The sequence below is a fragment of the Ursus arctos genome, unplaced genomic scaffold (genome assembly GCF_023065955.2).
Source record: "Ursus arctos isolate Adak ecotype North America unplaced genomic scaffold, UrsArc2.0 scaffold_18, whole genome shotgun sequence".
Taxonomy (NCBI): domain Eukaryota; kingdom Metazoa; phylum Chordata; class Mammalia; order Carnivora; family Ursidae; genus Ursus; species Ursus arctos.
The window spans coordinates 59,667,593-59,694,670 of NW_026622852.1; the positions used below are offsets into that span (position 1 = coordinate 59,667,593).

Consider the following 27,078-nt stretch of genomic DNA (forward strand, 5'->3'; position numbering starts at 1 on the left):
ACGTGCCTGATTAAATCCCTGGCCCCCTCCCCTGCTGGGAGGTCACACGGCTGGCCCCCCGGACCCCCGTCTTTAGGGGACCTCAGCCACCTCATCAACGTGAACTCAGGTGTGGTTCAAAATCGCCCCTTTCCGGCCAGGCCGAGCAGCAAGACAGAGGGGCGCGTCACAGGAGCGCCGGCCGCGGCGAGCACACACGCGCTCGGGCCACCGGAGACCCGCATCCTGAGCCAACCGTGCCCACGAGAGCACGCGGCCCGGGGCAGAACTGTGCACACGCCAGGCGCCGGCGAGGAGGGCCGGGCCAACCATGTGCCCGTGAGGAGCCACTGCGACCCGTGAGCCGCTCGTTCCCGCCGCCCCCCACCCCCGACAGCGCCCCCGCCCCGCGCCTACCCATTGAGGCTGTCCCGGCAGGCCCCATGGATACAGGGGTTGCTGCTGCACTCGTTGACCTCGGACAGGCAGGTGGGGCCGTGGTAGCCCTCGGGGCAGTGGCACGTGAAGCTGTTGATGCCGTCCTCACAGGTGCCCCCGTGGTGGCAGGGGTTGCCCGCGCACTCGTCGATGTTCACGTTGCACATGCTCCCTGTGGGCGGGGGGGCGGGGGGAGCTCAGACACCCACGCCCCGGGGGCCTCCGAGCCCCTCCAGAAGAGGAGGAGCCTCAGCGAGCAAGTTCCGGTCCCTCTGAGCCCCGGTTTCCCCCTCTGCTGAACTGGGATGACACCTAACCCCTCTCCCTGGGTCCTTCGGGGGTACGAGCCGGGTCAGCAGGGGCTTCATACATGAGTGCAGTGGCCGCCCCGGGGACAGGACCCGCATCATCCCGACTGCCCAGAAGGGCCTCCAGGGCAGACAGTGGTGGCGGCAGACACAGGACGTGTACCCAGGAGTCTGGCTGGGCACACGTCTCAGGGACAAGAGGCTCGAGGATGCCCAGCCCGGCGCTGGTCAGAGCCCGGGCCTCCCCTGCTCTCCCCCACGGTCGGCCGTGGCTGGCAGCCAGAGAGCTGGGCCCTAGGAAGTGGCCTGCAGCACCCTTCCCTCAGCTGTCCCGACCTGGCCCGCCGGGACCCCGGGCCGTTCACCTGTGTAGCCGGGCTCGCACGCACACTCGTAGCCATCGATCTTGTCCAGGCACGTGCCCGAGTCGCAGGGGCTGCTGGCGCAGTCATCCAAGTTCGTCTCACAGTTGGGTCCTAGCGGCAGGCGGCGCTGCAGTCAGCTCTGGCGCCCCGCCCCCACGCCCCCCCCCCCAGGCCCGCCCAGGCACCTGTGGTCCCCTTGAGGCAGGAGCAGAGGTAGGCATTGTCGCGGTCCTGGCAGGTGCCGCCGTGGCGGCAGGGCTGGCTGTGGCACTCGTTAATATTGCTCTCGCAGTGGTGGCCTGTGTAGCCCGGCCGGCACAGGCAGGTGAAGGTGGCCACCCCATCCTTGCACACCCCGTAGTGGCACGGGTCGGGGTCACACTCGTTGATGTCCACCTCGCAGTGCGGCCCCGTGTAGCCTGCAGGGCGGGGCCCGGGGCGTCAGGGCGGCTGCTCCCGGAAAGCCGCCAACCGGACTCGGCGCTCTCGAGCCCCCAAAGGGGAGGACTAGAGCACGCCTCTCCTCACGGGATGCCCCCCCCCCCCACGGGCCACACACCTTCTGTGCACACGCAGGTGTATGTGTTGGGCCCGTCCAGGCACTTGGCGCCATTCTTGCAGGGCGTGCTGGCACACTCGTCCACGTCATACTGACACAGATGCCCGGTGAAACCTGTGGCCAGGGGAGGGCCGCTGTCACATACACGGGTGCCGGGTCCCCCCGGCTGAGCCCCGGCTGGACCAGAGCAGGCTGTTCCTGGCTCGGGAGACCTCCCGATCTCTCTTCCTGCCCCCTTTCAGCTCCTGCCCCTGCAAGAGGGGCCCTTTCCCCGAATGACCCCGGCTGCTACGGCCACAACCGTGCCGGGCTGTGAATGAGGTCCCCCGGTATCCGTGACAGCCGATTTGTACCTGCACGCCCAGGCTCTGGCCTGCACATGCCTCCTGGGGCTCAGAGCTCCTGGACCTACCAACCCCTCCCGTTCTGAGCTCCTCAGGCCCTCCTGCTGGTCACGTCCACCACAGGCCAGTGGAGGTGGGACGTGCAGGCCGGGCCGACTCCCTCCCAGCTGTGAGCCCTCCGAGGCACCTCCTCTCCACCGACAACCCTCGGGGTTCTAGGGAGGACACTGCTGCTCCCAGGGTGCACTTGTCCTCAGGGGAGCCCCAGCAGCCAGAAGGATTTCTGGGCCCTGGGCTCCCCTCACCCCCCAGCAAAGCGGGGGGCCGGTACCCCCTGCCCAGCCTGGCCCACTCATTCCTGAGGCGAAGTCCTTGCAGCCCAGCCCCTAGGGGACCTGCCCGGTGCCCCCTCAGGACAGTAGGGAGAGGCTCCAACAGGACGAAGCCCGGGCCTGAGTAGAGACCCCACCCAACGCAGCATCAAGGCCCTGGGCCCACTCCCCGCCCCAGAGAAAGCACGGGGCTCGGCGGCAGCCTGCAGGGGACAGGTCTCACCTGTGGGGCACTCGCACAGAAATTCGTTGATTTTGTCCAGGCAGCGGCCATTCTGGAGACAGGGGCTGCTGGCACACTCGTCCGTGTTGACCTCACAGTGCACGCCCTCGTAGCCTGGGGGTAGGGGAGAGTGAGGGGGCACGAGGGTCCATGAACAGCCTCAGCGGCCCCCACCACAGCGGGGGGCTCAGCGCAGAGGACGTGCCGCCTGGCTCCCGCTGCCCGCAGAGCCACCCGCCCAGCACCGCGGGGCCCACCCACCCAGCCAGCCCTGGTACTGCTCTCTGCGTGGTGCCCCGGGGGCCGGCCTGGCTGGGGTTGAGGCCGGGGGAGCTGCAGGGCCCACTCCGACAGGCAGGAGCCCGGCTCCACGTACCAGGCATGCAGATGCACTGGAACTCCCCGATCTGATCCAGGCAGGTGGCGTCATTCTGACACGGGTTCGAGATGCATTCATTGACGTCGATCTCGCAGCGGGGGCCGGTGTAGCCCTGCAGACACTGGCACTCGAAGGAGCCCAGCGTGTTGATGCACTTGCCCGCGTGCTCACAGGGGTTGGCGCCTGGCGGGGGCAGGGGGCACGCAGCTCCGGTGACGGGCTGCTTTAGACACCCCAACCTCTGGACCGTTCTGGGGCATGCCCGCCTCCCCCATCAGACTGGCAGTCCTCCAAGTCACGCCTCCCCCATCAGACTGGAAACGCTGGTCCGGCAGCCTCCCCGGCTGTCCCCCCGCCGCACAGCCCACCCTGACGCACCCAGCGAGCACTCGTCCACGTCCTGACTGCAGGCCGGCCCCGTGTACCCCGAGGGGCAGGTGCAAATGGCTTTGCCGTTCACGGGGTTGGTGTCACAGTTGGAGCCCTCGTTGCAAGGGTTGCTGATGCAGGCGTCATTCAAGTGGCACAGCAGACCTGGGCAGGGTGGCACTGGTCAGCGGGGCACTGTCCCCAGCCTGGGGATGACAGGCCTCCCATGGCCACGCTGCCGAGCAGCCCCGTCAGGCCCACGACACCTGGGTCATTGGAGGTTCGTCACCAGTGGGCCTGCCCCGGCGCGCCCCCAGCCCTCTTCCCTCCAGAAAGGCCCCTCGCGGGCCATGTCCGGGGCTCCAGAAGCTGCCCTCTGCGCATCTGAGTGACAGCGTGCCCGCTGGACGGGGCCCGGGGGAGCGCTAAGCCGGTGGTAACCCCGTGCTCCCCGCCGCCCGGGGCAGCCCTGCCCCCTCTGGCCTGGCGCTCACCCGTGCGGCCGTGGGGACACTCGCAGTAGAAGGAGGCCACGCGGTCATGGCAGGTGGCACCGTGAAAGCAGGCGGCACTGGCGCAGTCATCGATGTTCTCGCTGCAGTCCTCGCCCGTCCAGCCGTTGACGCACACGCAGTTATAGCCTCCGTGGGTGTTGTGGCAGGTCCCGCCGTTCTGGCAGGCGTTGGGCATGAGCTGACACTCGTCCACGTCCTCGGTGCAGTACTGACCTGCGGGGGCCAAGACCGTCAGGGTGGGCGCAGGGTCCACCCCCACTGCGAAGCCCTCCACCTGCCTCCAGCCTGAACCACGCCTCTGCTGCGGCACAGGTGCTCGGGGCCCATGCTCGTCTGCTACCCCAGACACGAGCCCCAAGCTTGGCCCAAACCCAGGGAGGCCGACTGTGCACAGCCCACGCCGACACGCGGATGCCACATCGGTGTGGCCGCTGGGGTGGGGGCCTCAGACCCCGGCTGTGGGCCGGGGCTGCCCCAGGGCACGCCTACCCTCCTGGCTAGACCGGCCAGTGGGCCCTGGCGTGCGCACCTGTCCACTCTGGCGGGCAGCGGCAGTTGTAGGTGTTCACGCCGTCCACGCAGGCGCCTCCGTTCTTGCAGTTGTTTCCGGGACAGTCGTCGACGTTCTCCTCACAGTTCTGGCCGGTGAAGCCTGCAGGCGGGAGGAGCCAGGAGTCTGGTCAGGCCCTGCCCGAGGGGTCGGGTGGCATGGGCCTGCTCCCGCCCCTTCCTGGCTGGACCCATGGAGCCCTGCTCTGGACGGGGTGCTGCCCTTCCGTGGCCCGCCCTGGGCCGCCCACCGCCTTGGGGCCCTCGGGGTCCAGGCCCTGTGCCCTGCTCTCCCTGCTCCCCATGTGACCAGGCCCCACACTGCAGAACCCACAGGCGCCAGGTTCCTCTCTGAGGAACCACTTTGCCCGGGCCCAGCTGAGCAGATGGGATTTGGGAACGCAGGACTCTGGAAGTTCTCTTGGAAGCAACCTTCTGTAACAGAGTTCCCTGCGGCTGCCGTAGCCGGGGGGCTGCCTCCAGGCCAGGCGCTGGGGGGGCTGCCACGGTGCCCCGTGGGGCCACCGCACACACTCCATGTCAGGGGACTGCCCTGGGACTGGGGAGGGCACCAGACAGAGATGCAAGAGGCAGTGCACACACGTGGCCCTCAGCTTCCCGGGAACAGGGGTGCGGTTCCCCCAACTGGGGCCAACCCTGACGCACTGCCTCCATGCCTGTCAGCTATAACCGGCTCCACTCCCACTGGCTCAATCATCAACCAAGAAAGGTGCGCTGGGCGATAGCCCAAACCTGCAGCCGGTTACTAATTAACGCCCCTCTCGGTTGCCTTTGAACACCTCTCTTGCCCTTGGAGAACCAGTCTCCTCCCTCGGGGCCCCCCACGCCACCACTGCTGTGTGGGCAAAAGCAGGACTGGAAGAGCTAAAGTGCGAAGTGGACGATGTCTGAGAGGGAGCCCCCCAAATGGGAGCCCGGAGCCGAGCTGCAACTCCGTGTGTGCTATAGTGGGCTTTTCCCCATCCCAGAGTCCGGTGGGGCGCACGAGCTCCAGGCACGGGGTGGGTCCCCCACACCCCGTATCCTCCAGCCGTGGCTGGAGGAGGGCAGGCCCCTGGAGCCATATAGCTGGATGGGAGGTCCCAGGCCCGAGGTCACCGGGCCAGCAAGAAGGCATCTGAACCCAGAACCCAGGGGTGGGCCTGGCAAGTGGGCTTAGCTCTCAGTCCCCAGGGAGAGCAGAACAGCCAGCAGCACTGGGGGGTCAGGTGGGAAGGGGAACGCCCAGCGCTACCCAGGAAATGCGTGCGCCTGGCGTCTGCACGCAAGGGCGGCTGATGTGGCAAAAAGGCCCAGGGCTCTGTGGCCGGCAGGCAGGCAGGACACTTCCCCTTTGCAGGGGCCGGCCAGGGAGCGTGGCGGCTGGGGCAGTCCTCCCCACACCCCCAGGTCAGCCGGGCCCTGTACACCCAGCATCCGAACCCCAGGCCCCCTCCTTCTCTGCTGCTGCTCCTCCCCTACCCCCGGCCCACCTAACCGCCAGGCTGTGCCACCGACACACCACGAGGTTTTCAAGCCTCCCATCGCTGTTGTTTTTAGAACATCAGCAGCAAAAGGGACTCAACACCGCAGTGCGAAGACCAGCCCAGGCCACGGGGCCAGCGGAGCCGCTGGGCGACCGGCCGTGGTGGCCGCCCCTCGGCACCCATGGGAGACAAGCCACCAGGGGGGCAGTGACGTGCCCCAGCGAACGGGAGGCCCAGGGCAACACAAGCGAGTGTCCCAGCAGGCTGTGGTGAGTTTCACAACCGGCACATGGTTCCCAGGGAATTCAATATGAGGGGGCTTGTGCCCGCCCCCCAAGGAGTCTCAGAGCAGGGCGAAGAGCCAGGGGCCATGAGGGCAGGGGTGCCGGGGGGTGGAGGGAACCCGCAGGGAGGGCACACCTGTCCAGCCCGATTCACCCAGGGCTGCATCTCACCAACAAGCCTGCCCTGGAGGCTGCTGGGACCCCAGGGCCCTGGCACGGTGAGGAGAGAGGGAGAAGCAGACCCCACCCGCAGGCAGAAGTGGGATGGCCAGGGACAGGGGTGACACCTGGACCCCTATGCAAGCCTCCTAACTGGAACCCTTTCCAGACCGGCCCCTGCCCCCACGGCAGACACCCCCGTTCCCACACCCCTGGGTCCCCCTCCGGGCCTGCCACCCGCAGCGGGGAGGCCAGTGGACGGTACCTGGCAGGCAGGCGCACTCGTGGGTGGTGTCCCCCGTGGGGCGGCAGGTGCCCCCGTTCTGGCAGGGGGAGGGGCTGCAGGGCACGTAGGGCAGCTCGCAGTCGCGGCCGGTGTGGGTGGCACGGCAGGTGCAGCGGTAGGAGCCGACCTCGTTGTGGCAGGTGCCCCCGTTCTGGCAGAGCCTGGGGTTCTGGCTGCACTCGTTCACGTCCTGCCGGCAGGTGGGGCCGTGGAAGCCGGGCGGGCAGCGACAGATGTACGAGGCCTCGAAGGGCAGGCACTGGCCGCCATTGGCACAGGGGTTGGAGGCGCACGGGTCGGCCTGCTGGCACGTCTTCCCTGGTGGGCGAGGGGCAGCGAGTGGGTCACGAGGGACTTCCGGAGCGCCGCAGCCAGGCCTCCTCCAGGCCCCGGGGGCAGCTTCTGGGCACCACAGAGGAGCCAGCCTGGCACGGACCTAACAGCATCATCTCTTTAGTCCCCAGGACCCCATGGCAGGACGTGGCCATCTTTCCGTGGACAGACACCGAGGTTCCCAGGATGCACGACTGGCAGGGGGAGGTGGCCTCGAGACCTGACCCAGTGTGCCCCTCCAGAGCCCCGTGCAGTGTCAGAGCTCCCGACGGACGGCTGGCCTACCCCCGATCACAGGACTAGACAGAGGTCCCCCTTCCTCACGGAGGCAGGGAGGAGAGGGGCCCTGGAGCAGGGCAGCCGAAACCAGACGACATCAGGGCTGGGAAGGGGCATGGGGACTCTAGGGCAGGGGTCACCAACCCCTGCAGTCTGAGGAAAGCCCTAGGGCCTCTCCCAGCTACACAGACGGACCCGGCATCTGCCCCGCGCATCACGGCATGTGGGCAGCCCGGGCAGGGCCGGGGACCTCGGGTCCTTGGGGCCGCCTCCTGCTCTCACCTGACCAGCCTGGGGGACAGCGGCACTTGTACTCGGTGAGCGTGAGCAGGTCACAGGTGCCCCCGTTGCGGCAGGGGGTGGAGAGGCAGGCGTTGTCTCGGGGCGTCAGGCAGAGGGGCCCAGAGAAGCCCAGCCGGCAGGTGCAGGCGTAGTCCACCAAGCCACCACGGTCCACGGTGTGGCACGTCCCGGCGTTCTTGCAGGGGGCGCTGAGGCAGGGGTTGGGCGCCTGGCACCGCTGGCCCACGAAGGCCCCGCTGCAGCTGCGGCAGACACGCCAGAGCGGTTACTCCCACCCGCGCCCCGGCCAACCGCCCCGTCACTCAGCGCCAGCGTCTGCCGGGGGCGCACCCCGGGCTGGGGGCTCCTCTGGGGGCCATGGAACGTTCTGGGACCAGACAGAGGGGGTGTTCGCACAACTGCGCGAACGTGCCAAACACCACCGAAGGGCACACTTTAAAGTGGTTAACTTTATATTCAATGAATTTCACCTCAATAAAGAAAAATGATTATGTTAATTGGGGCAACGGACTGGCGACCAGAATGCACAGCGAGGCCCAGCCTGGGTTTCAAAACCCTTGCGCGCGTCTGTGCGAGCGCCCTGGTGAGCCCGCAGGAAGGGGCCCCACGGGCCGGGCCCAGTCATTGCCCGGGAAGGAGCGCTCTGAGGCTCTTCTGTGTTGGGGGCTCATCTGCTCCCCGCGAGCTCTCCTGCACCCAACGTGCCTTATTCCGGGAATGAGAGCTCACGGCTTTTCTGCTCTCAATACGGACGCGATCGTGAACATAGAGAGGGACCAGATGCGGCGGATTGTTTCCCGTTTCCTTTCTGATGTGAGATTCTTTCTGCTGGGGGTCTGGCCTGACGGGAAAACCACTGGGACACAGTTGGTGCCCCGCCCCCCGCCCCCCACGCCCAGACATGGTTTCCCTCTTGGGGATCAAGTCTTCACAACGTCCAGGCGACGTGAGCCAGGAGCAGACACACCCACTCCACAGCAAAGAGAAATCGAGGTGCCAGGAAGAGCATCCTTCCCGAGCTCTCGGTGAGGCAGCCGGGGCTGGGGGGGGGGAAGGTCACCTGTCGGCCAGGTCTGTGCCCCAGAACACGCTGCTCAGGCTCCAACAGCTGGGAGGGGGCGTCTCACGGGCTCTTCGCTGGGTGGGGCTCCGCGCATGCCACCCCCACCCCAGGACCCCCTTGGCCACCTGTTGGCTCAGCTCCTGGAGCTTGTGCTGTAAGTTGCCCCTGAGGTCACCTTGTGGCCTCGCACTGGAGGGAAAAGCTCCGCGAAAGCTCTGGGACCAGCAGGCGTGGTTCTTCCCAGGGCCCAAGCCTCCAGGCGTAACTGCCCCTGGCCTGCCTCCGGCCCACACAGGCCAGGGAGGCAGCCGGGACGCCACACCCACAGCTCCTGGCAGAGGCGGGGGCTGGCGAGGAAGCTCGGTCCCCGGATGAGGAGGGGCTCTCCTGAGCATGGAAACATCCCACCTTCCGGGGCCCAGCCAAGAAGGGGCTGCCCCTGGCCCTGGCACCTAAGCTACGGCCCCGGCCGTCCCATGGGGCCCCCACCCCCAGCAAGTGGCAGCCTGCTGGTCCTCACCACCTCCCCTCCTGCCTGCCCCAGGGGCTAGAACCAAACCCGCACGGGTGGGGTGGCGGTCTGGGGGGCTGGGGTCTCAGGGTCTCCGCATTTCTCAGCAATGGGCTGCTCCCGTCAGTCCCCGAGGCCGGGATGCATCGGTCCCCCTGCAGGTTTCTATCTGTGACGGCAGCTTGGGGAGGGCGGACGAAGACGGCACAAAATGGCCACCCTGGCCCACCATCTGTTGTCAGAAGCCAACCGTCCCAAACCAACTGGCTTCAAGAAAACCAGGCGTGGGGCGGGGCGGGGGGGGGGGGGTGGCGGGTAGGTAACTCAGGCCAGAGTCAGGCTCCTGCCTGGCCTGCTGGGGAAGCAGGCCGCGGGGCCAGCAGCTCTGGCATGGGGGACTCCTGCACCCGCGCTCCAGCAGTCCGGGGAGCCCAGAGTGGAGCAATGGGGGATGGGTGTGGGGGGACAGGCAGCACCTCCCCCAACCTATCAATGCCCTCCATTGTCAGGCAGGAGCTGGCCACCACTCCCGCCTGGAGAAAAGGCTCTTTTTTCTTTCCCAGCCACTGGCGGAGAGGGCGGAGAGGGCGGAGAGGGCGGGTGGTGGGTGCTGGATAGAGGCCGCTTGGTCATCAAAGCAGGGTAGGAGCCTGCCTTGTCCTCACCGCCCCCTCTCTCTCTCTCTGGGCCCTGCCGGCTTGAGGGGAGGGAAGCCTTCGGGGTCCCAGAGGGATACGTATCCCTGGGTGCCCCCTGCCACTAGACAGATCCTTAACTTGTTAGAATGTTGGGTGTCCCCAGATGGACCAGAAGGCTCTGCCTGGATGCCCAAACTCTCCAGCCATGGGACACTGTCCCTGTGAACAGCTCTCCTGCTCTCTGGCCACCCCCACTCCTGAGTGGGTACCCCCGTGGGAAGACCGTGGGACAGCCCACCTGGAGGGGTGGCCTCCTAGCCAATGAGGCTGGGTTATGCCGGGCCAGTGAGGGAAAATACACCAATAAATCAGGCGTCGGTAACACGGACAAAGGCTGGCCAGGGAGCAGGTGCGCCTGTGGCCGGGGACGCGGGCGGCAGCTGCTCCCAGCCGGGCGCGGCGGGCCGCCAACCAGGGCGGGCGGGGCAGGAGCCTGGGAGGCTCCTTCGTGGGGGGAAAGCAGCAGCTGAGAAGGCCCATTGTCTTCTCTACTCCTGCCCAGGCCAGGCGGACAGCACCGTGAAGGCACACTGCCCGGCTTGGGCTGGGCCCCGGGTGGGGCCTGGACACGGCTGCCATCCACCAGCAGCACCCCAGCTCCGGGACAGGCAGGGCCACGAGGGGAGGGGCGGCGCCTGGACAGGGGACAATAGAGGCCGATGCCTTGTGGGGCAGTGTGGGGTACGAGGCTCAACCAGGGCTTGGCTGGGAGCCTGAGCCAAGAGGAAGCACCAGGCCAGGTACAGGGTCTGGGACCGGAGGCTGGCGGAGCATCTTTGGGCCGGTCCCAGAGGCCACCCTTGCTCCACCGTGGGCCCCCCAGCTCCGGGCGGCCTCCAGCCCTGCCGCCTCTTTCTGCACCTGTGTAACCTCTCTCCCCACCTGGCCACAGCACCGGAGCTTCCCAGGGATGGACCCCTGCGTTCCCCTCTGCCCAGACCTCCCTGAGGGGGCTGGAGGGACCAGGAGGCCAGTCTGTCCTCAATGCCTGTCCTGGGGGGTTGGTGTAAGTGCCTGGTGGGGACGGGCAGCAGGCCTGGTGAAGGAAACGGCACCCAACGCTGCCTTGAAAGTGAGAGGCTTCCTAGAGTGGGCCCGGGTCAGGGCCTCGAGGGACTTCCATGACACTTCCCGCCGACCCGCACACCCCTCCTGTCCAGGCAGGGCGGAGAGCCCAAGACAGCCGGGTGAGCCACCTACAGACTGGACAGGGACGGTCCCATCCAGTGCACCGCACGGCTCCCACACCGCAGGGCCCCTCCTGGAGGCCACCCGGCACCGGCCAGACCCCTGCAGCCCTCCAGCTGCCCTTTCTCCTAGCCTCCCCGCTGCCCGCCAGTCCATCAGGCCAGCCTGAGGAGGTGAGTGACAGGTGGGCTGGGGGCTGCAGGGGAAGGGCTGCGGAGGGGAGGGGCCGATAGGGGGCCAGGTTCCGGCAGACACTGCCCGCAGAGGAGCGCCAAATGGCTGCTGGGCCTGTTGTCCCCAGCACAGTGGCTTTGTTCCCGCCTCAGTATTTCCACTATGCTCACTCCCGCCCTCCCCCGCCCTCCCCCGCCCTCCCCCGCCAGCGCTGCTCCATAGAAATGCGGCTCCAGAAAGCATCCCCAGGCAGATGTTGCTGTGACCTTTCACCCGGGACTAATTCTAAATTGTGCTGTTTTCCTTTCTAAGCTAAGCAGCCATCTGCCACCCCTGGGGGACAGACTACAGCTCCCTCTGCCCCAAACTAGGAAGGAGAGAGGGAGGGAGGAGTGAGGAGGGCTGTGGGCAGCTCTGCCCTCAAGGAGTTTGTGGTCCAGAGGGAGCATGGGGCCCTGTACCCTGGCCAGCTGGGGGGGGGGGGGCAGTGATGTGGCCCCCACAGGAGGAACCCAGATACCCCAGGAGAGGTGCTCCTTGCGGGCACAGGTGAAATGTAGTTCCATCAGAGGAACTTTGGGGGGTGGGGTGGAGGACGGGCACTCCATCCCACTCTGCCTGGGGCTCAGTTTCCCTTAAGTGCAGCGGGGGGGGGGGGGTCAAGGGACTGCACATGCTCAGAGGGCCCTCGTGCATACGGCCCGGCGACCTGACCATTGGGGCAGAGGGGACTCACTCTCTCCAGCACTGGATTTGGTTTGTGTGCAATTTACCGCGTCCCTGGGAATGTAGTTACTGAACGGGCCAGCCTACGTGTGTTTAAGGAAAGCTGTGGGACGCAAGGTCTCCCCCTGCCGAGAGGGCACCCGCCCTGCCAGGACCGGCATGAGCCCCCCGGTGCAGGGCTGGGGCAGACACTCCAAAGGTGGGTGGTGCCTGTGCCTCCTGACGCAGGCAAGGGCAGGCAAGGACGGGACAGCCTGCATCCCCCTGCGTCCTGGGGCTCTTGCTGCAAAGAGCCACCTGGACGTAATTAGCATCCCCTCCTCAACCCACTCCTCCCACCCCGAGCAGAGCTACCCCAGGTGCAGCGGAAAGGCCTGCTCCTGGCCCAGTTCCCACCACCACCGCCAAGGCCAGTGCCTCCTGGCAGCAGAACGGTCACTCGGGAGTAGAACAAGGGGGTCTTTCCCCACTAAACGCCTGCCCCCAAGCTACCTGCTCCCAGGGAGGCCTGCGCAGGGCCTGCGGGGTCCTGCCTGCTGCCCCAGACGCTCCCTACTCCCCACATGGCCCTGGCTCTACCTGTAGCAGAGTGCCTGCCTAGAAGCCCCCCACCACATCACCCCTGCCGCCCCTCCACGAGCCTTCTGCCCAGGAAGCGGTCTGGGGCCCTTGGGCCCCCCATGTATGGGCCAACCTCACCGATGTCCACTGGTGACAAGGGGCTCGGAGCACGGCAGGCTCCTGCCCCTCCCGGAGCCCAATCCTGTGGCGCTCGGCAAAGGCCCCTGAGGCCCACTGCCTTCCACCCAAACCACCGACACCAGACACAAAACTGTGGTCCCCCCACCCCTGGGCAGCTGGGCCAGGAGTTTCTGAGACACGTGGCCTGGGGAAAAGGGAACCGCCCACGTCCCGGCCCACCTAAATGAGGCCACCTGAGGTTCCTGGCCCCTTGCTACAGGGCAGACCGAGGCCAGGACAGAAAGGCACTGGACCCGAGGTCCTCAGAGGTACAGCCGTAAGTAATGGGGTCAACGAGCCCAAGTCCTTCTCTGGTCAAGGCCTGGGGGGAGGCTTCCTAGGACCTCAGCCCCTCCCTCGGGCAAAAGCCAGTCCAAGACCCTGCCCCCCCACTACCCCAGCAGGGCCACCCATCTTCCAGGAGGCAATGGCTAAGTGATGATGTGCTAACTGCAGGCTGGGTGGGGAGCTCGGTGACCTCTGCGGGTCTCCCTAAACTGTGCCCTACCTGGGGACCTGGTGTCCTTTCCCACTGGAACAGCTGGGACAGCTCGGCTCTGGGGAGAGCATCCCCCCACCGGAGATGTGAGAACTGGGACAAGTGAGCACTGGCCCCTTGCCTTCACCCCCAAAGTCCCCAGACATAGAGCCATCGCACAAAAGGTCCCCAGGTCCCTCACAAAGCTGCAAGAGTCTTGTGCAGACACCTGTCTGTGGGATGAGCTGGGACCCCGCCGGCACGTCTGCTGTGCTCCAAGGGCACCTGAAGACGGCGCTCTGCAACCGCCCGGCCTTTGCCCTTTTCTGCTTTGGTTCCCTTCCCCACCTCGACAGGCACGGGGGAGGGGGTGCACCCTGCTCGGGTGTGGGGGCTCCTGCCTCCACTACTGCGTGTGGCCCAGAAGTGACCACAGCAGGGCCAGCAGGCACCTGGCTGAGCTGTGGCCTCCCTCCAGCCTCTGCAGCCACTGCGCCCCATGGGGGGGGCCTGCCCCTGGCTCCCATGCCCTCAGGAGAGGGGCGGGGGGGGGGCAGCGAGGGCTGACACGGACAGACCCACACCCCCAGACCAGCATGACCGTGGCAGTGGAGGCAAGCAGCCCAGGGCAGGTGGGGGCATGGAGCCTGCCCGCGACCCAGGGCCCAGGCTTTCCGGCCCCAACAGCTGCGGACGGCACCGCTGGCTCTTTGTCGTGAATCTTTTCCCCAAGTCACATCTTTGGATGGTCTAAAATATGCTGGGAAGAGGAAATGCAGGAAAAGCACAGCTTCCTTCCCTGGCTCTGGGGGAAGCCCTTTGTGTGGGGGATCGACCTGTCCTCCTGGGAAGCCACCTTTCCCACTGCAGGGAAGACAATGCCCCCAACGGCTCATTGTCCCCGTGTCACTCGGGGCTGCCCCACCCTCGACGACGTGGGAAGTGGCCAGCGGTCTGAAGGGAGGGAAAGGCCAGTATGGAGGTCAAGCAGCTTCCTGAGATGGCCCAGCAGCAGCGGGCAGAGGCAACCCAGGCCTACCCATGGGGTGGGGAGGGCCGCGGGTCGGCACAGCCAGCAAGAACAGGGTCCCCCAGGGTCATAAGAGAGCCCCGTGGCTGTGAGGGATGTGAGAAAAGTCTGCTGCCCACTCCCCACTCAGAGAATCCTCCCCCGTGTTCCCCAAAAGACGGAGCCCAAACCAGAGACAAGGCTGGAACCTGTGTCCTCTGTGCTCTCCCGAAGGCCTGCTGCCCACCCCCCCAGCTGCGGGGGCTCTCCTTCCAAGCAGGGCGGCGCCTAGACCTGCACCCCCAATCGCTGAGATGCAATGAAGGAATCGACAGGCTCACGAGGCCACAGGGAGGGCTTAATCCAAAACTCAATTAATTAAGTCAGCAATTGCAGACCGAGCTGCCTGCCAAAGCCAGAAAGGATTCTGGCACCTTCCCACCTCCGCTCCCAGGAGCAGATGCCATCTCAGGGGATGTGGGGAGAGAAGGCTGCATAGTGACACCGCCGCCCCCTGGCTGACCAGGGTGGACACTCAGGGGGCACTTCAGCTCTTGTCCAGAGTCTGGGGAGGTTATCCAGGACCTCCCCTCCAGAATGATGAAATAGGACCCGTGCTATACTTAGACTCACCAGCTTCCCTCGCTGGATTCCCACAAGGGCCCTGCAGGTACATGCTGGGCCCATTCTACAGATGGGAAAACCAGGGCTCGGGCAGGTTACGCCCACAGCACCACCTGGACTCGAATGTAGCTCTTCCCTCTCTTGCCAACAATGGTGGCCAGGAGCCAGTCACCCAGGGCAGTCAGAGCAGGGCCACCCCTCGAGGCACATGCGGGTCCAGCAGGAGCCCCACGGGTAGAGGAGGGAGGGCGTGTGTCCCCTGCACCCAGATGCCCTGCCCACGAGGCCCAGGTTTCTCACCTGACCACCTGACCCACCAGCCCCAGAGGACTGCAGCAGACAGTACGTGCTTACCCCCCACAAGCTCGGCTGAAACACAAAACCCGGGGTGGGGGGTGGGGTTCTGGGTGAGAGGTCTGGGAATCAGGAAGCCTCCCAGCCAGCTGGCGGGTGGGACATCTCTGGGCCCAGCGCAGCTGCAGCCCTTGTCCAGCAGGAGGGCCGGTCACCCTCCTCCACAGGGCTGGGCAGCTTTCCTGTCCGTAGGCGCTGGCACGAGAGGGCCGGGGCTCACACCCAGCTGCCCCTGCTGCACTACGCCGGGACACCCCCTGCCTGTGGGCTGCGGGGACCCTGCAGGGCCAGCTGTAGGCTGCCCAGCGTACGGTCAGAGGTGGTCCCAGAAGTCACCCCCATTCTGCACCGCTCACCAGCCCCTTTCTCTCTGGCCTCCGCTGCCCACTCACGCCCACTGAGCACCCCCGCTCCCACAGACCAGGCCCCCCACCCCCCAGGCTTGCATACCTGGCTGTGTAGCCCTTGCTGTCACCCTGGGCCCCGCACGGCCTCCAAGGTGCCCTAGGACATAAGCAAATGCCAGAAAAGAGAACCCAGGCCCAGGGTCGAGGAGCAGAGGGTGGGGCCTGCACTGTCACCCTCAGAGGACACCCAGCTGTCCTGGGACAGCTGGCATGGGTCTCAGGCCCTCTGGAGGGCTTCCCACCCCCCCCACCCCCTTTCCCAGCACGCAGGGAAAGTGGGCGGTTCTCAGGCCGGGCTTGACCCTCCGCCCTAGCATGAGCTCGCCCAAACACTGGGGCAGGGCCGGTGTCTGGGAGAGCTTTCTGGACGAGACCTTGAAGCATGAGGAGAGGGCTCCGGTACAGAGTAAAACTCAACCGACGTGTCCCATTGGGGGGACTGACCCGTGTTAGAGCTGCGTGTGAACCCACAGGGACCCAAAGGGGACACTGACTTAGAATCACCCCAGACAGGTCACAAGGGCTACGCCTTCATCGGCCAGGAGCTCTGTGGGATGCCTGACCCGGCTCAAGGCACCAGGTCCCCTCCTCCCTGAGGAAAAGGAGCTCAGAGAGGTGAGTGGGCAGCCCAAGGTCACACAGCCCAGGTGGCAGAAGGAAGCCCATTCCACGGCCTGTGCTGTTGAGGGAGCCGCCGCCCCGGCTCAGCGGGAACACTGAGCTAGAACAGGGGAAAGCCCCGCTCAGGGCAACCCGTGTGGACTGCAGCTCCTTCCAGAACCTCGAGCCGCCACCAGCCTCCGGCCTCAACATCCGGCTCTGTGCCCACCTCCACCGCCGGCCCAGGCTCAGGTGTGCAGAACACAGGCGCTCTGCCAGACCCTGGGCCCAGACCCCGGGGGAGGGTGCTGCCACGCTCTGAGCCCCGGCCACGCGGAGATGCTGGGGCACAACCTGGCCTCCCCCTCTGGCTCTCAAGCAGACAGGGCTGGGGCCGCCCTCACTCTGACCACGGGAGGGGAAGTGCGGGAGGGGAAGTGCGGAGGGGGAAGCCCCGCCCTGTAGGCCACCCCGTGGGGAGCCTGACCGGCCAGGCTGACAGGTGGAGGAGCCCTCAGGTTGACCCGGAAGGCCGGAAGGCCGGAGGTAGTCACCTCACCCAGGCCCTCCCTGGAGGGAGGGGAGACAGAAGCGGCAGGACCCTCCCCACCACCCAGCCTGAGCTCAGCATCACTCTTACTGAAAAGCCGTCAGGGAAAAACACACACACTCAAAACTCTGGCTTCTTCCCCAAACCTCTCATTTCCAGTAACTGTGCAGTTTCCGCTCACCAACAACCGACACAGAGGAAATGGTGGGAGGCAGGTCCCCAGCCCCACGACGGGCCCTGCTGCGCAGGCCTGGAAAGACCTTTCCAGAGGCCGCCAGCTGCCGCTCTCCCTGCCCCCCCACCCCCCCACCCTGCAGCGGCTGCCCCTCTTGTGCCCCCTGCCCCCCACAGCCTGGCCGGGCTGGTGGGAGGCCTGTGCTACTCCCTCCTGGCAGCTTCCTGCCCTGGCCACCGGGCTAGGCACAGGCGGGGGCAAACACCTCCCCGGGGCCTGGCGTACTGAGCAGGCTCCATAACCCAGGCCGGTCATCCGAGGGTCAACAGCAGGTCTGGCCGGGCCCTAGGTTCCGGCCCCCCCACAGATGCCTGTGGCTCAGCTGTGACCCAGGCCAGGCCACGACCGTGGGGTGAAGGCAGGAGGTCGGCAGCCGAGAGACTGCCTAGGCCCGGAGAATCCCCAGGGAAGGGAACAGTGAGGGCCCGAGGGCCGCTACGGCATCTTCCCATCCTCCTGCCGCAGGACACCGCAGGACCCCAAGAAGTCTCAGGGTGGGGGTCTCAGGCTCAGGCGTTCTGGGGTCACCTCTGAAACCCCAGCCTCCCGGGGCCCACTGCCGTCACGTCGGGATGGACATGACCATCCGCCTGGCTCCCCGAGGCCTTGGCCCCACCCGTGGGGAGCAGTTTGCTCAGCAAATCAGCACTGTCAACAGAGTGACAAGGGGACCGCTTACCCAGCTTACAGAGCCGCCAACTGGAGCGCTCAGGGCACGTGAGGGACAGCCAGCCCTCGGAGGGGACAGATCCTCTCACCCACTCACTCGAGTGTGGCCAGGATGGGTCCCAGCCCCAGACGGGCACCGAAGCTCCAACTGGCCGCTTCTCTGGCGAGCATCTCGGTGGCTCCCGCCCGCACGCCCACCCATCCCTGACCAGCCTGTGCATGGGGAGCCAGGGCAGCTGGCGAGTATCCTACGGTCCAGGGACCCCACCTTGGCAGGGGCGCTCTCGGGGTGAAGAGTCCAAAGCCGCAGTTGGGCCAGTGCTGTGTGGGGCCTCCCAGACCGAGACCCGGCCGGGGGCCAGCAGCTGTGTCTGAGCGATGCTCAGGTTTGGGAATTGCGTGGCTGGGCGTCAGAGGCCAGGCTCCCCAGTGCACGCCTCCCCCCAGGCCCACTGGAAAGCAGGACCCCAAGCACTTCTTCCTGGAAGCTGGGAGCCCCTGAGAGCTGCCTCCACTGCCCGGGGGAAGGAGGCCCCAGGTCTGACCTCCAGAGAAAGACCCCAGGCCCCAGCTCAGGACAGCTCGAGACCCACCCGACAACAAATGGCTGTGGGGGCCGGAGGGGGCAGGCTGCCTGGTGGGAGAGGCCAGGCCTCCCAGAGGGGTCCTCAACCCACTCAAAGGAGCAGTTCTGCACAGGGAGGAAGCAGGGAGAGCACAGTGCTTAAGCAGACTAATTCACTCTAAAGCGCTAATGACCTGACATCCTGATCCCTGTGGGTCCCTGCCCCTGAGCCTGGGGGATGGTGGGGAAGCTGTTTTGGGGGCCGCCTTTTCCGGAACGTGTCCATCCTAGGAGCAGTGGGCACAGGGTCAGAAGGGACCACTCAATGGTGAAACGCCGCACGGGAGGGGTTCTGCCCCAGAATTCCACGGGTCTCAGAGATGCAGAGAAAGGGTGAGTCCAGCTGCTAACACTCTCAAGTCTGCCCAACCAGGAGGGACCACTCTGCTGCCCTGCGGGGGCCACGGAGCCTCCCTTAGCCCAGAAGGCAACCTGGAGGGACCCCATCTGTGTCTGAGAGCGAGGGGCCAGGCCCCCAGCCCTCTCTGGTCTTCTACAGGGCCACACCTGGTCACTCTGAGCTGACCCCGACACTCCAGGAAAGGAACAGCGGGTGATGAATGCATCTCTTCTCTCGGGGCCCGCTGTCTGTCCTGCAGTCCGGTCCTGCAACATCCCATCTCCACTCCCACACGGCGGGGCCTGCGTCTGCCTCGCCCGCCCCCAGCACCTACTAAGTGCTCAGTAAAAGCCCTCCTCCCGCCGCATCCCCCCAGTGCCAGGCACGGGGGCCCCAGCTCCGCAGCCCTGCGAGCTCCTCTGGGCCGGCCGATGCATGGTAGCTCGTGAGAGCAGAGGCTGGAGCGAACACGGAGCCTGAGCAGGCCGGGGCCACAGGCTTTCCTGGGCGACTCCCCTGGGGACATGCCAAGGCCCACGCCAGGGGGCACCGGGACTGCTGGCCAGCCACACGGGCCCAGAGACGAGTGCCAGTTCTTCCAGGAAGCCTTCCGACGCCCACCACCCCCAACGCCCACCTCCTCTGGACTTTAGCCCGAGACTAAAGGATGCCAGTGCCCAGAGCTGGCCCATCCCTGAGGCCTCAGGGACACAGGGTCCAGGGCAGGTGGGCCGTACAGAGAGATGCTGCGTAGGAACAGCCACGTCGTGGGACTCACGTGAAATGTCCAGGACAGGCAAATCCAGACAGAAAGCAGATTAGGGCTGGCCAGGGCCAGGGGCCGGGAGAACCGGATGCCTACTTAGTGGGGCCGGCCCAGAGGAGCTCGCAGGGCTGCGGAGCTGGGGCCCCCGTGCCTGGCACTGGGGGGATGCGGCGGGAGGAGGGCTTTTACTGAGCACTTAGTAGGTGCTGGGGGCGGGCGAGGCAGACGCAGGTCCCGCCGTGTGGGAGAGGAGATGGGATGTCGCAGGACCGGACTGCGGGACAGACAGCGGGCCCTGAGAGAAGAGCGGGGGACGGGGGATGGGTGGGGGTGAGGTGGGGGGCAAAGCTCTGGAGCCAGACAATGCTGCTGGTGGCACAGCCCTGCGGACGTATTAAATGCCCTGAATCGCGCACTTCAAGTGGCTAAAACAGCAAAATTCATGATGCCTGTGACTGATCGCCAAGACACCCCCCCAATCTATCTGTCAGCCCCTCTGTGTCCTGGGAGCAGGGTGGGGGGCCTGGTCTTGAGGAGACGCCCCAGGGCCTGGGCTGCACTCTGCTGGCGCCCCTCCCCCACACCACCCAAGGATCACTGTGCCCTCCCCACCAGGAACTGCCCGGCCCAGTGGGCCAGCTGCTGAGAACACCCAAGCCTACAGCGGGGCCCAGACTCGCAGAACCCGCCCTTCTCACGGCCTGGCCTGACTGCCGGGCACCCCCGCCCCCACCCGGGCATTTACAGGCCTGTCCCAGGGTCCTGCTGGGACGCTGCTGGAGGGGAACTCTCTCACGGACAGAGAGGGAAACTGAGCCCCAGGGAGAAGATGTGTGTCTGAAGGGGCACCGCCAAGCAGAGCCAAGTTGGCTCTATTATCTCCTAGACCATGCACAGCAGGGCATGGGGGGGCCCCGCACACCCCAGCAGAGCCAGTCAAGCCCCAGCCATCCTGGGAAAGTTCAGGACCATCAGACACGTGGGACCCACAGTCACGGTGCCCCGAAGGCAGCTGCCTGTCAAAGCCGCTGGGAAGTTGTAGATATGCCTGCACACGAGGGGGGGCTGACGTAAGCCGCCTTCAGATCCCCACCCCCGGCCCAGCCTCCTCCCCTCCCAGCCTCAGTTTTTCCCACCTGTAAACTGGTTTTAAAAAAAAAGACAAGCAGAGCTGGCCACCACCGGGAGGGGGTGTGAGCCAGCGAGAATGGCGTCTGCCAGGGTTTTACGGGCCGGGCCGGGTAAGAGCGGCTGTGTGCAGTTACTGCTGCGACGTTGTTGAGGAAAGCAATCTAGGTGCTCAATCAGCTCTGCAAGGCCACATCCTTTCACTATTTATAGACAAGACATGAAACAGGAAAGGTGCCCTCCCCACTCCGGGAGGTGCAACCCCTCGGCCCGGCACTGCCCGGGGGGCCCCGGCCACCCATCGAAGGCACGCTGAGCACAGAGAGGGCCGGCGCTGGCTCCTGTGGGGTCCCGCGGACCCCTCCCCTGCCGCCAGCTGCTGGGGTCCCAGCACCCACGCTGCGCCCCCCGCCGTCCTGCTGAACTGTTGGCCCTGACCCACCCTCTTCCTGCTAAGGGCACAGTTTCCTTTCTCTTTAAAAAAAATATATATTTCTTTGCAGTGGGAAAAATGTGAGCTGCTGTTGAGAGGCAAGGCCTGGCCCCAGGAGGCGCCTTCCTTCAAACGAGGTGTGTTCCTTGATGTCTCCGCACACAGCAGGGAAGCAGGGGAGCCCGTCTGGTTCACACGGGGTGTCTAACACGTGTGTTTCTAACCTGGTCCCGCGGCCCAGGTGCCGCGTCAACAGAGGAAGCCACACAGCAGCCTAGAGAGTCAGACTGTTCCTCCCCCAGCCTCGCCCAAGACTCCCAGGTGACTCAGTGGAAACAGCCAAACCAGGTGACAGGAGACGAAGGAACGGTCTCTCTGAAGCTGAGGGCCGAGTCACTTCCCCCGTCCGAGCCTCCGGAGCTCCTCTCGTAAAGGGAAGTTGTCCTCTAGCCCCTGCTTCCTCGGAGAGTGGCCAGGGAGGGCTTGGGGCAGCACGGGCAAGACAGGGCAGCGGCTAGGAACACAGGCTCTGGAGACAGAGAGGCTGGGCCAGGTGCCACGCGGCACTGCGCGATCCTGGCAGGTCGCTCCCTCCCCCCGCCCAACCCACACAGTGTCCCTGGTTTGCGTGTCCCTGGTTTTCAAGGAGCCATGTCGGCCCCGGGTCAGGCTGCCCCGCCCAGGGAGCTCACCTCTGCCTGACACGTCACACCCACGTGTTGCTGCCGAGAAAGTCACCCCGTTACCCTCACCCACGAGGAGCCGGGGCTGGGTCCACCTGAGCCTCCTGGCCGGTGCCCCGGGCAGAACCCAGCACAGCACGTGCTCAAAAGCATCTTTGGGAAAAAGCAAAGAGGCCTGGGGACCAGAGCCACCGGCGGTGACAAAACGCTCAGAATCGGTGAGCCCCCCCCCCCCAGGTAGCACCTTCTAAGTTCTCTGAATTAACTCATCAGCCAACTAACCATTCGAGAATGAGGATCCTGAAACCAGCCCCATCAGCTCAAAAGGAGAAGGCAGGGCGGGAAGCGGACCTCAGCCGAGCCAGCAGCATGAGGCTCTTACGCAAGCCTCGCACCACGAAGAGATCAATCACGGGTCAGCCCTGCGTTCCAGACGGGGAGCCGCGGTTCAGGTGACCAGGGAACCTGGGATCACAGAGCTAGTGGGTGGTGGAGCCAGGCCTCAAATACGGGATGGTCCCGACCTAAAGCCCACCACCCACCAGCCCGCTGGACTTCCCTCCCCGGCGCTCTGAGCGTGATGGCTCACCGGCTTCCGTGATCACCAGGGAGACACCGCCCCCCGCCCTCCGCGGAACGGACTTTCTCGCTGGCAGGGGGAGTATCTCAGCAATCCTGGGGCCTCAGCTCCCCACCGAGGCCGGGGCCGCCCCCATACACCGTTCAGACTGAGAATGCACGCTCACCCAAATGGACAACAGTCCCCTCAGGCCCTCTCCTTCCTCCAAACCAAAGAAAAGAGGGGGAGCGCATGTGAGTATTCCCCGTCTGCACTGACCGCCCCGGGCCCGCCTGCAGGGCACCCCGCACAGCAGCCATCCAGACACGGCGCTCCGCCTAGGGGCTCTGCAGCCACTGACCCACCACGCCTCAGCTGCTCGCGACGTCCTGCTTTCACACCAGCAGAAACCTCTTTTTCCGACCCTGACCCTGCAGCCACCTGACTAGTGGCCTCTCGGGAAGGTTCCTTCTCCTCGGGGTGGAAACACATGATTCACCAGGTACTAATGTGCCCGGCACTGGGACACCCCCGTTTCCCATGCCCTATCCATAGGGGAGCCGGCAAACCCACCCAGAAAGTCAAAGAACTTTCCAAGAAAGTCCAGGATGCATGCTACAGAGTTGCATACCCAGGTTGGCACCAGAGGCCTCCACCCTCACACCTCTGAGGAGAGCAGGTGCCTCCCCCACTAGCAGACTTTCTGGGGCCTCAAGGGAACAGAAGGTCCCAGCAGAAGGCACAGGACCCAGGAGCAGAGGGAGCCAGGGCCCCTCACAGGAGTGGCCATGACATCCCTGAGCTGCACCCCGAGTCCAGACCCATGCCTCTCCACAGCTGGGCCTGGCTGGCACCCCGTCCCTGCTCCCCAGTCTCCAACACGGTACGACCCAGAGGTAGGGCCTCTGTGGATGGTGCTTCCGCTCCGTCTTCCAAGTGATCTGTGGGGTGTGCACAATGGGGTCTCTGTGGGCCGAGCTCGGCTGAGTGCCAGGCCGGACTAAGGCAGGCTTCCCGCCAAGGAGGAGGGGGCCCCAAGCCCCAGGGAGGAGACAAGGCCGGCACCCGAGCCCTCATCAGTGGCCGGGCTTGGGCTGGCAGGGCTCTAGGAGTGAGGGGTGGGAGAGCATGCCACGCAATTGCTCTGTCCCCTTGAAGTGTCTCACCCCAATGCCAAGGAGGGGGCTGCAGCAGCCTGCAACCCGAGGCATCCCCCTGTGGCCCTGGCTCAGCCCAGGGAGGCCCCAGTGGCCGCTGGGCCAGCCTGTCCCTGCTCCTTGGTGGCACTGATAAAAGACCGCTCCCACCTTCCCCAGCACAGCGCCCCTCCTGCCTTCCCAAAGCCCTCTGCAGAAGTGCAGACCCCCCCATGCCCCATGGGCGAGCGCAGAGCCGGAGCAAGCGCAGGGCCACGGGAAGGGAGTCGTGCATTCTGGGAAGCCACGCATAATTAATCACACGGCATTAATCCCCCTCCCGACAATAGCCGCTGCGCTTCCCCTGAATCCCAGCTGTCGGTCTCTGAATGAAAGGAAGCAAGATTTAGGGCATCAAGCGTCGGTGAGGCTTCTGCGGGAGAAGAAAAAGGCCCCAAAAAAGCAAAAAAAAAAAAAAAAAAAAAAGTGGCGTGCATTCATTAGCGTCTGACAAAGACACAATCCTCTTTGTCTATTAAACTGCTCACAGACCTGCTTAATTGGCTTGGTTTGGGGAGGGTGGCGGCAGTGGCAGGAGGGGCTGCTTGCCCACGGCCAAGGGTTGTCAAGGGAAGGGGCCCTCGGCGGTGGGAATGCGGCACGCCGAGGAGGACCGAGGACCCAGGACCGGCTGGGGAGTCCCTGCTTCCTCTGAACCCCTGCCCCCCCCCGGGGGGAGGAGGGGCCCTTCCTCCAGCCACCAAACACCTCCTCGTATTCCCATCAGACGAAGTCAGGCTGAAGGGCACGGGCACAACAGAACTCCTCTGAGGCCGCTGTGCAGGGCAGGCGGGCGCGGGAGCGTGACAGGATTCCCCGCCCAAGTCGGGGAAAGCCGCGAGCGGGCACCCCCACAACACACACATTCCTGCCCCAGCTGCGGGAGCAAGACCCGCGGGGTATGGACCGATGATGGGCCTGACGGGGGGGGGGGGGGGGGCGCGGGCTGGAACTACAGATGCCAAGACAGAAACCAAGGTCCGGCAGGTACTCCCACCCACCCCCAACCTGGGAGATGAGTTCCCCAAGCACACCTGAGGTCAGAGAGGGGGAGTTGGGGAAGGCAGAGAGCCCAGACCCATTTCTGGCTGAGAGGCCCTGCCTGGAAGAGGCACCCCCGTTGGCAGGGTGGTGGGGGCCGGGCCCCTCTAAACATCCACAGCCGCCCCTGGTGGGTCACTTGTTTCTCAGGGACTTTAGGAAGAAATGGGGCACCGAGAATTCCCACCTAGTACCCCAGGAGTCCAAGGTGGCCCACAAAGTCGTGCTCGAACCTCCAGTGGCCAGACCAGCTCCACACGCAGCATAATTGCTGGTGATTAAGTAATTGCCAGACTTTGTCCAATAAAAGTAGCACGTGACCGCGCCCAGCCTTCTGGGCCGTCTCCAGAAGACAATGGCCTAGTGTTCTGTCCCTGCTGGCCCTGATGCAGGAGGCAGGGGCTCTGCTCCCGACCAAAGCAACAGGTCCCCACAGAGGCGCAGGGGTGCACACTCACATGCAGGCTTCGGTGCCGTTGGGGAACACTTCACACTTCCCGCCATTCAAGCAGCTGTCACTGGGCTGGGAACATCGCAGGCCTGGGCAGGGGCAAGACGGGAGATCAGCCTGGGTGGCAGGAGGGCCCTCAGCCCAGGGAAGGGCCCACCCCAAGGGGCACAGCCACCCTGCTACCTAGAAGGCTCTGCCTCATCATGGGCTTGCTGGGGGCAGGGGACCTCAGGAACCCCCCCAAATGTGAACCCCAAGGGGCTGCAACACTCTGCCCAGAGTTCTGTAGTCAGAAATGGGGGGAAGGGCAACAGGTTGGTTGGATGGCAGGTGGGTAGAGTGGCCTGAATTGCCATCTGGACAACAATGGAGAAAATCCGCAGGACCCTGGGCCACTCTCCCAAACTCTGCACCCCCAACCCCTCTGCAACAGGTCCTCACCAGGGAGCCCAACAGGGCTGGGGCCCCTATCCAGCCACCAAGATTGTCTTGCTGTTCAAACATGTTCTGTGAGGGGGCGGTGCTGAGGGGTGGGGTGGCCACACTCGCCCACCCCCCCCCCCCCAGCTCGTGGGAAAAGGCGACAGCTGCAAGGCTCGACGCCCCGCCCGCCAACAAAGCGCCAGCCTCAGAATCAGAGCAGCCCATTGTCACCAGGGCCGCCTCCTGGGGCACTGGGGCTGCACCTCAGGGACCTGGCCCCGCCTCCAGGACACCCAATACCTGCTCCCGCGGGTTAGGCAGGCGGGCATCTTCACCTGCACCCAGGGGAGGGGGAGGAAGATACCCCGTTTGGAAGGAATTCGACCCCATTCCCGAGAAGGGATTAATCCAGTCACTCCCTCCCCATCTCACCAGACCGGTGTAAATTAAGCCCCTCACTGGGGCGAGGACCTGGTGTGACTTGGAACCCCACCTTCTGGAAGTGGGGAACTAATTCTCCCCTCCAACTTTTAGGGGAAGAGAGGAATTAATCACCACTGGATTCCTCGATGTAAAGTGGAGAGAGATAAGCCTTCCTTCTCCACGTCCCTCTTCACCCTTGCAAGGTTTCCAAACTTGAACTCGGCAAAGTGAAAGTCCCACCAGTCAGGGCTGGGTGTTCGCACACCCGCACCACCCCGGTCCCCCGGCCAAACTGTCTGCGAGCCGGGATCGGGGCAGCAAGCAGGCGTGGGAAGGAGACCCTCTCGGTCCGCGCCCCTCGCCCGGCCCTTCGCCAATTCTCCTGAATGGGGAGAAGGCCGGTCCGCCCCACTGCCCACCACGCCCGGCAGCCCGGCCGCGCCGCACAGCTCTGTAAAAGCAACGCGACACCCCGGACCCTACACTCCGTGCCCCAACATCCGCCCCCAGCGCGGGCCAGAGGCGAGGAAAAAGATAAATGGCCCCCAAAGCAACAGGAAACCAAAACCGACTCGATTCAAATCGAAAAGTAGTAGGCAGATCGCCCGCCTGCCCCGGCGGCAAGCCCCACGCGTGGCTGACGAAGGACGAGCCCAGGGCTGGGCCTCCGGGGGCCCCGGGGGCCCCTAGCGCCCCATGCCCGGCTTCAAACCCGGCTACAGGCGCGGGCGGCGTGAGTCCATCCCGGGCGGGCAGGCGGCGCGGGGGAGGGTCGGTCCCTCTCCCCGGACCCCGGGTCGCCCGCTCCCAGCCTCCGGGGCGCGCGCTCAGGGCACCGCCAAAGTTTCCGAAGGGCGCGGAAAGTTGCGGGCTCGCGGGCGGGCGCCTACCTCGTGCGGCGAGCGCGGGCAGCAGCGCCAGGCAGAGCAGGGGCGCCAGGAGCGGCGGCATGCCTGCCCGCCGGCTGCCCGCTGCGCCCGGTGGCGGCCTCTTGCGCCGGGACAGCGGGGCTCCGGCGCACAAGCGCGCGCCGGACGGTCCCACGAGCGGTGGAGGCGGCCCGCGGCTGCTCTCTGCTTCTTGGTGGGCGGACGGCGCTGGGCCCTCGCGGCCTCCGGGCCCGGCTCGGCGCCCCAGCTCGTTCCTCCGCTGCGCTCGCGCCCGCGCCCCGCGCCCCTGCGCTCCCTCCCGCGGCCGAGGCACTAGTGAGGCGCAGGCCGCCGTGAGCTCCGCCCCCGCCCGCCGGCCCCGCCCCTCGGGCCCGCCCCGCCGATCCCTCCGCACCCCTCGCCCTCGCTGGCCTCGGCCCAGCGCGCACCGCGACCGCCCTGCGTCTCCTCCGGCCGGGCGCGCATCCGGAGCCCGGGTCCCCCGGGGTTGAGGGCCGTGGCGAGGCGAAGGTGCGTTGAGGGCCGGCCCTAGGGACTACTTCTTGTTCGAAAGTTTTCAGCGGCAAAAAGTTTGGTTCAGGACTGCGGAAGGATCCGGCTCT

General features: G+C 65.9%; 1 protein-coding gene across 1 annotated transcript in view; it reads right to left on the reverse strand.

Moving 5' to 3' along the window:
- The window catches only part of NOTCH1 (notch receptor 1), a 44,521-nt gene extending 17,755 nt beyond the window's left edge, over positions 1–26,766 (reverse strand). The window contains exons 1-13 of the mRNA XM_026490209.4: positions 26,477–26,766; positions 24,748–24,829; positions 7,471–7,733; positions 6,556–6,894; positions 4,341–4,463; positions 3,791–4,024; positions 3,306–3,461; positions 2,925–3,110; positions 2,549–2,662; positions 1,650–1,763; positions 1,276–1,509; positions 1,091–1,201; positions 397–589 (exon numbers count right to left, since the gene is read on the reverse strand). Of these exons, the coding sequence (XP_026345994.2) occupies positions 397–589; positions 1,091–1,201; positions 1,276–1,509; positions 1,650–1,763; positions 2,549–2,662; positions 2,925–3,110; positions 3,306–3,461; positions 3,791–4,024; positions 4,341–4,463; positions 6,556–6,894; positions 7,471–7,733; positions 24,748–24,829; positions 26,477–26,537 (2,210 nt within the window). The 5' untranslated portion in view covers positions 26,538–26,766. The remainder of the gene's footprint in view (positions 1–396; positions 590–1,090; positions 1,202–1,275; positions 1,510–1,649; positions 1,764–2,548; positions 2,663–2,924; positions 3,111–3,305; positions 3,462–3,790; positions 4,025–4,340; positions 4,464–6,555; positions 6,895–7,470; positions 7,734–24,747; positions 24,830–26,476) is intronic.
- Positions 26,767–27,078: the final 312 nt, after the last annotated feature.